Source organism: Pterocles gutturalis, unplaced genomic scaffold (assembly GCF_000699245.1).
Source record: "Pterocles gutturalis isolate BGI_N339 unplaced genomic scaffold, ASM69924v1 scaffold19641, whole genome shotgun sequence".
NCBI classification, from domain to species: domain Eukaryota; kingdom Metazoa; phylum Chordata; class Aves; order Pterocliformes; family Pteroclidae; genus Pterocles; species Pterocles gutturalis.
The window spans coordinates 1-10,746 of NW_010100830.1; the positions used below are offsets into that span (position 1 = coordinate 1).

The 10,746-nt window shown below is 46.3% G+C and overlaps 2 protein-coding genes across 2 annotated transcripts; one reads left to right on the top strand and one right to left on the bottom strand.

The window, feature by feature from the left end:
• Window positions 1–99: 99 nt before the first annotated feature.
• On the top strand, window positions 100–3,965 carry NKAP (NFKB activating protein; the record flags this gene model as incomplete). Its single annotated transcript, XM_010081296.1, has 8 exons — window positions 100–180; window positions 571–644; window positions 867–986; window positions 1,453–1,498; window positions 1,915–2,030; window positions 2,231–2,306; window positions 2,779–2,928; window positions 3,583–3,965. Coding segments are annotated over 8 exons (838 nt in total), but the record flags the coding sequence as incomplete, so codon positions are not given.
• A 1,219-nt stretch (window positions 3,966–5,184) lies between these two features.
• On the bottom strand, window positions 5,185–7,857 carry AKAP14 (A kinase (PRKA) anchor protein 14; the record flags this gene model as incomplete). Its single annotated transcript, XM_010081307.1, has 5 exons — window positions 5,185–5,269; window positions 5,637–5,689; window positions 7,252–7,431; window positions 7,585–7,676; window positions 7,749–7,857. Coding segments are annotated over 5 exons (519 nt in total), but the record flags the coding sequence as incomplete, so codon positions are not given.
• Window positions 7,858–10,746: the final 2,889 nt, after the last annotated feature.

The window sequence follows — 10,746 nt, forward strand, 5'->3', positions numbered from 1 at the left end:
GGCCCTTTCCCGGCCTGGCGGGGCTGTGCTGCCCGGAGCCCCCGCGGCCTCTCGTTGCGGAAGCACCTGGGGCTTCACTGAAAGGATTTTCCATTGCAGGAGGCTCAATGAGAGAGAGAGAATTGGAGAACTGGGGGCACCTGAAGTCTGGGGACTGTCACCAAAGGTTCCTGACCCCGAGTAAGGCGCATTCTTTCTTCTTTACTTCTGGCTTTTATGATATTGATTGTCAGTTTAATTTACAAAAATGGCTTATTTCTACAGTAGTCCCTTTGCCGTAATTCACGTTGTGTCAGTTCATTTCTGAATCAACAATAACGAGATTATTATCTTTCCTTTCCCCCCCCCAAGTAGTTCCAACATACCAGTTTGCAAGATATGATTTATTGTAGATCAGGTGACCTTTGTGTTGTGGTTCTGAAAGCAGTTCCCATGCTGCAAATTAGCAGTTTAATAGTTTACTCTATTGCAAGTATTGACTCAAAATCTGCAAACATGTTTGGTCATATGAGTACTTTTGATCTTGAATACTACAAAATAGATTTTAAATAGCAAACTTTTATTTTTCAGTTCTGATGAGCATACACCAGTAGAAGATGAAGAGGCGAAATCTAAGAGTAGTTCTTCAGATTCCAGCTCAGAAGGTATTTTGTTTTGCTTATAGAGCGTGTTTCGGAAATGGGAAGCAACTGAAGTCCCGAATGTGCTGTTGTCACTTGCAAGAGGATTGCTGACTTTGATAGGTGGAAATGAGTGTGGTGGGCTCCAGTTCAAAGGAGAGCATTGCTTTGGGAAGATCAGGAAATACACATGGAGCTGGATGATCCTTGTCTGTTCTCTAATGGTATCTTTTAACGACATTCTAGAGGAAAAAAAGAAAAAGAAGAAGAAAAGAAAGAAGAAAAAGCGGAAGACATCCAAAAGAAGACGCAGAAAACATTCTGAAGACAGTGACAGTGAGTCGGAGTCCGAGCAGAGCTCCAGCGGTAAGAAAAGAGGGTTTCGGCTAACGTCTGTAGTGCAAGAGCTCTCCTTCTGCTTCTCTGAACACAAAGTGACACTTCTGGCTTTTGTTGCACACTTGCAGTGTTCTGAAATTGCAGAGCTGCAGCATCAATCCGGTATTCTTTTCTTTAACCATCTTGCTGGGTTTGCATTGCCTTTTCCTCGAGTGCTTGCAGTTTGGCTTCAGGAAATAGGATTTCTGAATTTAGCATCTGTTGAGCATAACATACCAGAGATACGTTTGATATGGTTTTATATCGAACAAAGCTGCAGGTAGCTTTCTACTAATAATTTCTCAGTATTATTTGGTACCTAAACAAAGCACATCTGAGAAGCTGTGTACTGAGGCATTCTCGTGGAGACAGTTATTCACGGTGCAATAAACTACTTAGTTATAGCTAATCGTCTCTTTTTTATTTTATATATATATATACTTTATTTTTTCAGATGAAGATAAAAAGAAAAGCAAGAAGAAGAAAAAGAAGAACAGAAAGTACGTTTCCAGGCTGTTGTGTGTAATTCTACCTGCTTCTGGCTAGAGGGCAGCACCACTTCCTTAGCAGGTGGTGAGGAAGGCTGAGCACTCCTGTGATCAGGGCTATAAATGCTGTCAAATAATCTTTTTGATTGATTTTCTTTAAATTTATAGAACCATACAGCACAGAGGACTCACTGCAAGCATAGGGAGCCACTTTCTAACACTATATGAAAGGCGTACCAGTGTATATGTTGTCTGTGTTTTGCTGTGAGGTGTTTTTTATGAAACAATAACAATATATATGCAGACAGCCAGTCTTCCCGTAGGTGGAGGTTGCTTTGAGAAACTAATTACTTGAGTATGATTCCAAGCACTTTTTTTCATCTTTAAATTTTGGTAAATAGCATGTCTGTCTTTTAACTTTATCACAGGAAGAAGTATAAGAAAAAGAAAAATAAGAAGAGCAGGAAGGAATCTAGTGATTCAAGTAGTGAAGATTCTGATGATGAAACTTTTCAAGGAGAAGATCTCTGGATTGAGAGATCAAGTAGGTTCACCTGACTTTAAGCTTGGATTAAAATTCTTGCTGTCCTTTTCGTGAATTCTTTGTTAGGTATTGCTGACCTGTGTAACTGTTCTGATAACAATGGGCATAACATTAATCACAGATGATAGAATGGTTTGGGTTAGAAGGGACCTTACGGATCATCTATCACACTTATCTTCCTCATTATTTGATTGTTGCAGAAAATACAGAAGCTGATAGCTTGATTGGACCGGAAGCTCCCAAAACACATGCATCTCAGGATGACAGGCCTTTGAAGTGAGTAGCCAGTTCTAACGGTACTTTGATCGAATCAAGTAAATCGAGCCTGAAGGTTTCTGTTCAAAAGGACTGTTATGGCAGTATGGCATGGATCAGAGAGAAATGCTGTGCCGGAAACCCACAGGCAGAAGTGGTGGTGGTGCTAGCCTTTACCCTGGCCTGAATTCAGGTGCAAAAGTCTGGTTTATGTTTTTTAGCCCTGATTCCTAGAAAATCAATTGTAAGATGCCTTTGTTCTAATGCTCTGCAGTATTGTGACTTTATAGTGTCTTCCTTACTGTGTAATCAGAATGGATTCAATTTAAGATGTTGTTGCTAGTGTTATCTGTAAGGAAGAAACAGGCCAATAGGTAGGAAAGAATAAGAAAGCACTTAAAAATGCAGCTGTAGAGAACAGGGAAGCTGGATGTTTAGCTCAGGCTCGCTTTATTTGAGATTGATTTTAATCAACTTTTTTTTTTTTTTTAAGCTATGGACATGCCCTCTTGCCCGGTGAAGGTGCAGCAATGGCAGAGTACGTAAAAGCAGGAAAACGTATACCTCGGAGAGGTGAAATCGGCTTGACCAGTGAAGAGATCGCATCGTTTGAGAGCTCTGGCTATGTCATGAGTGGCAGCAGGTACGGATCTGATGCCGGTAATGGTTCAGTGAGATTTTAAAGTGCTGCTTCCTCTGTTGGCCAGTTGGAAGACTGCTTCCAAGCTCTAGGTGAAAGCACAGAAGAGAAGGTGTTCTGTGTGCTTGCAATAATATACGCTAAACTCCCTATTGCTGTAGATAGATGGTGAGGAGTTTTTTAAGGACTCTCTCTCCTCAAGAGCAAAAATTCATTCCAGGTAATAGTCTTCTAATTATCGTGTGTTTCAAATGAGGAGATGCTTGTGTCAGGCAGCTCAAAGGTGGTGTGTTTGGACAGTGGTGGTGGTGTGCTGGCTTTTCAGTAGGAGACAAATCAAAATGTGAGAAGCTGGGTGCACTTTCTTCTCTACGAGTCCATCAGGAATTTCACTTAAATTTTGGTGAGCCAGCAGCTGACACCCTGGGGGCAGGTGGGGCTTCCAGCTGACTTCCTGAGAGCAGACACCCCCAGAAGTCAGTTTCTAGCTCTGCTGTGCTCCTTCCTGGGAAGGTTTGTGGGCAGTTTGGATTCTCTAGTGTAGGTCTCTTTATTTATAAGCCCCTCAAAACATTCAGGTCAATCGATGGATGGAAGCCATGGCAGGCTGTTACATCCCTCTGCCCGTGCTGATGTACACAATGTTCTCCTCCACAGACATCGCCGAATGGAAGCTGTGCGTCTGCGTAAAGAGAACCAGATTTACAGCGCAGATGAAAAGAGGGCTCTGGCGTCCTTCAACCAGGAGGAGAGGAGGAAACGAGAGAATAAGATCCTTGCGAGCTTTCGAGAGATGGTCTACAGAAAGACTAAGGGCAAAGAGGAAAAATAATTCTTTAATTGAACTGTACACCATAGATTCTAACAATCAGCAGCTAACCTGTTCCACTCATGATTTGAAAAAAGCTGCAAGTGCTGCAGTGCCTTTCACCCAGCAGGGCCACGCCTCAAGAGTGGATTACTTGTATCAGGGAAACAGAGTTACTTTTGCCAGATTTTCCTGGATAATTTGTTCACCATCTACAAGGAATCCCTGTAAAGTGGAAGGCTGCAAGGCAGGGAAGGCAGGAACAGGCAGGGAAGATACGAGGTGGCAATGTTCTGTGCTTGCTTTGGGTCGGACAAGCAGGAGGGTTCCAAGGGAGAGCTTTGTCACCTGATGCTGATAAGGGTGATTTTCCACTTGTTTTGATTAATGAGAGTAGACTGGCCATCAGAAGCAAGCTACTAGTAAGAGCGGTAAAAATGAAGGAACTCCCAGGTTCCTGTTTAAGATCCAAGACTGTCCACTTAGAAATTTTTTCATGAGTCTTTTAGATTTATTTTTTTCCCACAACAGTTGAGCTTGGTTTGTGCTTCAGACTAGACTTGTAAACAGAAATGAGTTTGTAATTTAATACAGATGGGCTTCAGTTACTTTAAAGCAAGCAGATCACGATTGGGGTATAACGTAACAGTAACAGGAGTAGGAGGGTCTGATCTTCAGTCCACCAAAGCCCTTGGTGAAGAATTAAGTTGCTTGCTTCTTTTTCTCCTATGTTATACATAGGTATCGGAGCAGTGGGGTGCAGTGATTGGAACCCCTGCATGTACATAGGTGGTAACAAGGATGTATTTTTCCATTTATTTGAAATTTCTTTGTCTATGGAAGTGTTCTATATTAAAATCTTATTTTAACTCCTGTAGTATTTTAATTTGGTCTGTTTCAGCGGTATTACATGTCTTTCTTTAAACTCAGTACTTGGAGGCCTACTCCAGGTAGTGCTTTTGTGGTGGTGATCTTTGATTCCACTGCAGATTTCCAAACATACCCCCCCTTAGCCTTCTTTTTCTCAAATGCTTTTAAGAACAAAGTGTTTTCTACAGGGTTTTTTTTGTTCCCCTAAATCTCTGTGTTGTAGTTTTGGCAGCAGAGATGTCTTGTATGTTTGTATAAAGAAAATAAAAGTCCTATAACGTTTGCCCTGGAGTTCTGCGGACCTGGTGTTCACAAACAGCAAGTCCAGCCCAGCTGCTTCTTCCCATTTACCCTCTGGAACCTGGTTCTGTCCTGCTGTGCCCACCCATACCTGCAAGGGACTGTCACGTAAAGCCAGCTGCCAGGTTAGGATGTAGCTGATTTTGCACAGATTTAATGCTTTTTATGTATTCACAAAATGGGAATGCTAATAAAGAAGAGACATTCTTTCTTCAGTGTGTTTAGTTGATTCTCCATGAAATACCAACAGAGCATTGGCGATGGTGAACTGGAGCTCTTCATTAGGAAGTCAGTCTTTCCATGAGGATTATTTTATTTTCAATGATGTCCTTAAGCCACTTTTCTCTGAACCGACACTGTTCGGGCCTGGAGGACAGAATAAAAAGAGGATAAATGGTAAGAATGGTATTGAATCCAAGGCTGGCCCGCTGAGAGCTGGCCTTTGTTCACAGGGTGAGCCCATCTGCTGAGAAAAAGAGCACTGCCTAGAGCTGTGCAAATCCAGGACGAGTTCGTTATGAAGGGAGATGCTCAATGGGGTGGCTATCCACGCTCGGGGTGGAGGGGAGCTAATGGTGAGCAGGGTCGTTTGGTTTTGTGTAGCAAGATTTTGACAGCTTTTCCCACCTCTGTGCTATTATTGCAAACTTATATACATCAAGCTCCTTGATTGCTTTTGACATGGAGAAGCTTGCTGGATTTGTGTCCGTGATGGAAGAGTAATAACAGTTACCTGTGAATGAGCCTGCTGGACTCCAGAGTGAAGAATACCTCCACAGGCAAGGTCTGCAAGAGAGGAGAGAGAGCAGAGTTCACATACAGGACCTTAAAAAGCAGACATTTTAATTAGGTGAGAGCTACTACCTACTTCTCCAAAAACCACCTGTGTATTTGTACAACGTTTCTGATATGGACTGGAATAGTTTTGGTTTAAAGCCTCTGTGAGTATTATCTTGTGAATGGAAAGACTCAGAAGTTACAATTTTAAGCTTGTCCGAGGATATATAGGATTTCTGACCAGTGGCTCTGAGCTGTTGTGCTGGTTTGGGCTGGGACAGAGTTAATTTTCTCCACAGGAGCTGGTGTGGGGCTGTGGTTTGGGTTTGTGCTGGGAACAGTGTTGGTGACACAGGGATGTGTCAGTTATTGCTGAGCAGGGCTCACACAGTGCCAAGGCCTTTTCTGCTCCTCACCCCACCAGCGAGCAGGCTGGGGGTGACAAGGAGCTGGGAGGGGACACAGCTGGGACAGCTGACCCCAACTGACTGAAGGGATATGCCATACCATATGGTGTCATGCTCAGCAGTAAAACTGCGGGGGAGACTGGCAGGGAGGGGCATGCTCAGGGACTGGCTGGACATTTGTCAGTTGGTGGTAAGAAATTGTTTTAATTTCAATCACTTGTTTTTCTTAGTTTTTATTTTTCTTTCTCCTGGCTATTTTTTTCTGTGCTGTTATTGTAATTATTTCTTTTTTAAATTATTAAACTCTTTATCTCAACCCACAAATTTTCTCCCTTTTACACTTCCAATTCTCTTCCCCATCCCACTGCGGTGGGGGTGAGTGAGCAGCTGTTTGGTGCTTATTGCCAGCAGGGGTTAAACCACGACATTTATGGACTGCTGCTTGGGGATCCACGACCAGTAAGTAGAAAAGCTAAGGTTCAGTGTGACTAAGTATAGGTTCTGGAAGTAAAAAGTCTACTCAGTGCGAACTATTTATTTTTTTCTCTTGAGCCGCCAGCAGGGGTTAAACCACGACGTCTGTGGACTGCTACTTGGGGATCTACGGCCAGTAAGTAGTTCAGTGTGACTAGGCATAGGTTCTGGAGGTAAAAAGTCTACTCGGTGCAAATTATTTCTTTTTTTCTCTTGAGCTGCAACATATTATTGTACAGGTGATAAACTTCAGGCTGTTCTGGAAAGGGATTCTGAGACAGCAGGGAGAGCAGCGGCCAGTCTCCCTCTGCTGAGCCCTCCTTCCGTAACTCACCTCTGCTCAGCCCGACTTACAGCTGCCCAGAGTGATTGCTGTTGCTTGGAAGGGGAAGATGGGATGAGCAGGAAAGCAGATGTGGGATCCTGCCAGATTTCCAGTTTCTACAATTTGGGAACTAAAGCAGCCTCGTGCTCTGTGCTCTGCTCCCCTCAGCAACTGACTGCTAGCTTCCATTATACCGCATTTAAATCTCCCACCGTTGGTCTGACAACACCCAGGACTCCTCAGCATCTCTCGTGAGAGCTGCCAGCTCCTGCCTGGTCCCTCCACTGCCCTGGCGTTTCCCTGCCTCAGGCAACCCCCCTGTACTCGTGTCACTTAAAGGACTGGTGCTATTTCTGAGTACTTACAGCAGGTTTGATTTTGGAGATCTCTATAACAAAGTAGACGCTTGCTGTTGCTCGTGGGATGGGTTTTCTGCGTGTTGGGATGCTCCAGAGAACTCGGTAATGGTACCTCTTGCTGTACTGCAGTTCTTCTTCATGGAGAAATTCTGACCAGTGAAGCCAGCTTTCGTGAACCTCCCAAGTCTGCCAAACAAACACATGGCACTGAAATTCCCTTTCTAGTAGAGGTGACTCGAGGGAGGTGCTAAAAAGGAACTGAGGTGCCCTCCTTCAATTTTTCACACTTTCAGCAGTGAGAAGGCATGACCCTCCCGAGTGGGTGGAATTGTCACTCACAGAAATGAGTTCCTCAATCTGCTGCCGTCCTCTCTCCACTGTGAAGCTGCTGCCTGTGGTCCACTGGATATTTTTTATGACATACTCAGCTTCTAAAATAGATAAAATGCTACCTAATCGTTCTGGGAAGACCCTGACACATGCAAATAGAGCAGGCATGTTACCTTTCTCTTTTTTCTCCAGCTCTGGAAGACATTCCTCTGTATTTTCCGTGACAATGTGAGCTTCTTCCTCGCTGGCAGAGTTTTCCTCTCCCTTGTCCATTGTCTTCACCTTCGGAAAGAGAAACACACAAACTCACTCAGAGAGGGTTGTTTTTCAGAGCTGCGGGATGCATCTGAGAAGCTTCAGGCTGTTCTGGAAAGGGATTCTGAGACAGCAGGGAGAGCAACAGGCAGTCTCCCTCTGCTGAGCCCTCCTCCCGTAACTCGCCTCTGCTCAGCCCAACTTACAGCTGCCCAAAGCGATTCCTGTCCCCCGAAGGAGCCTGGTTCCAGAGGGGTGGCCGGGAGGGAGCTGCGCCCAGGCCCTGGCAGTGTCACTGCTCTGTCCTTTTCTCCGTGGGGAAACAAGACCTGCAGAGCAGCTCCCCTGGCCCATCCCCAGCATCCAGGGAATGTTTGGTCCGTGTCACCATGGTGAGGCGGGTGACAGCCAACCGGGCGCCAGCGTCCCCATCAGCACTGGGGGGGAGCACCCGTGGAGGGGCTGCAGGGCCCCTGTGGACCCGGGACCCTGGGGAAATCCCTCCCCAGCAGCCGTAGTGTCCTGGAAGGGGAAGACAATGGGAGCAGGAAAGGCGGACATGGCATCCTGCCAGACTCTCTGTTTGTCACATTTCTGCCACTCCCTGCAATTTGGGAACTAGAGCAGGCTCCTGCTCTGTGCTCTGCCAAACAGACTCAGTCCGACCCGTTGCACAGAGGTGCTGCGGGCTCTGAACTCCAGCGCTTGCAGCACAGAGCCCTTTGGAGGGAAAGGACCACGGACGCTACGTGAGAGAGGGCAGAAATGTTTTAGCAGAACACAGGGTGCTGAGTTCCCAGCAGCTGCTCTTCCAGGGCTGCTACAAGGATTCAGCTACTGGAGGAGTAAATGAGCAAGTGCAGGTCCTACTCATTGTGGTCTGATGGAGATGCTTACTGCTGGAAGGTGAAAGGAGGTAGCGAGAGCAATGGGAAGCTGGTTTAGGTTTGTGCAAGATGGGAGAATGAATATCAACATGTAATACTGCAGAGCAAGAGAGAGCTGTGAAACTTGCCTTTGCTCATAGGCACACTTTGTTCTGTGTCTCTTACAGGAGTTTTACAAGCGAGAGCCATTGTTTATAGCGGATTTGGGATGTACCAGAAGCAGGTTTTGGCTGTATTGTAAGTTAAAACTGATGAATATGACTGTGCTGGGAGGGAAGAATGGCAAGCTGCAGGAGGTGGTGCTGTCTGGATATTCACACTGCTGCGCAGGCAGCTGGGTTGCTACGGGGAACTGCAGGTCAGCAGAAATGTGTGGAAAAATAGGACAAATCCTGCAATCTTTCTGCGTTTCACTAGTACTTATTACTACAGATGCAGCTGTAATGGTAGTTTTGCGGTAGTCCTCTTGGCATTCCTTTTCTTCCTCTCAGACACCTGCGCAGTGTATATCAGAGTGCATGAAGCAAAGAAAACAATTCCAGCCAAAGCTTATATGCAACTGTATTGGGGTTACACAGCAAGGTTTTGGTAGTGGCAGGGGGAAGAGAAGTGGCTCTGTGAGAAGATGCCAGAAGCTCCCCCCATGTCTGGTAGAGCCAACACAAGCTCCAGGACAGACCTACCGCTGGCCAAGGCTGAGCCTGTCAGTGACGGTGATAGTGCCTCTGGGATAACGTATTCAAGAAGGGGGGAAAAATGCTGGAGAGAGGAGTGAGAATATACGAGAGAAAGAGCTCTGCAGACACCAAGGTCAGTGAAATAGGGGGAGGAGATGCTCCAGGTGCCAGAGCAGAGATTCCCCTGCAGCCTGTGGTGAAGACCATGGCAAGGCAGCTGTGCCCCTGCAGCCCAGGGAGGTTAATGGTGGAGCAGAGACACACCTGCAGCCCGTGGAGGACTCCACTCCAGAGCAGGTGGATGTCTGAAGGAGACTGTGACCCCATGGGAAGCCTGCGCTGGAACAGGCTCCTGGCAGGACATGTGGGGCCGTGGAGAGAAGAGCCCAGGCTGGAGCAGGTTTGCTGCCAGCACTTGTGACCCCACAGGGGACCCACACTAGAGCAGTCTGTGCCTGAAGGACTGCACCCTGCAGGAGGGACCCCATGCTGGAGAAAGGGAAGAGTGTGAGGAGTCCTCCCCCGGAGGTGAAGGAGATGTGTGATGAACTGACCACAACCCCCCATTCCCCATCCCCCTGTGCTGCTCGGGGCGAGGAGGTAGAGACATTGGGAGTGAAATTAAGCCCAGGAAGAAGGGAGGGGTGGGGGGGAAGGCATTTTGAGATATATTTTTTTTAAATATTTATTTTATTTCTCATCATCCTACTCTGATTTGATTGGCAATAAATTAAATTAATTTTGCCAAGTCAGGTCTGTGTTGCCCGTGATCCTCCTTATCTTGACCCGCGAACCTTTTGTTGTGCTTCAACTGTCCTGTCCAGTTGAAGAGAGGAGTGACAGAGCAGCTTTGTTGGGCACCTGGTGTCCAGACAGAGTCAACCCACCACAGAACACAGCTACAAAGGCTGAATACATCTCTATCTTTATTAAAGGGTTAAACCATTTTATATAGCTATGATTCTAGATTCTTCAAAGTGCCACCACCTTAGTCGATGTTCTCCAGACCCTGAAAAAGAGAAAGTAACAGTTTTATCTGCACCATTCCTGTTGCTAACTTGCAAGAGGGCACAGCTGAAAATACAGGTTTCCAAACTATGCTCAAGTACACAAGCCCTAATTAAAATAAATTAAAATGCACATCCCCCCAGGCAGGGCAGCTGCAGGCACAGAGTGACCTCTGACAGCCCCAAGAGCCACCAGTGCCCACCTCAGAAATCCCGTGAGCCCCAAGCCGAGAGCTCGGGGACAGGAGGTCACAGCGCAGGGCTCTTGCTCACCTCCCAGCAGTCCCTGCCCCATGCCCCCAGCACCTGCCTTGGAGACGTAGTACTTGTTCACACCCGACACCC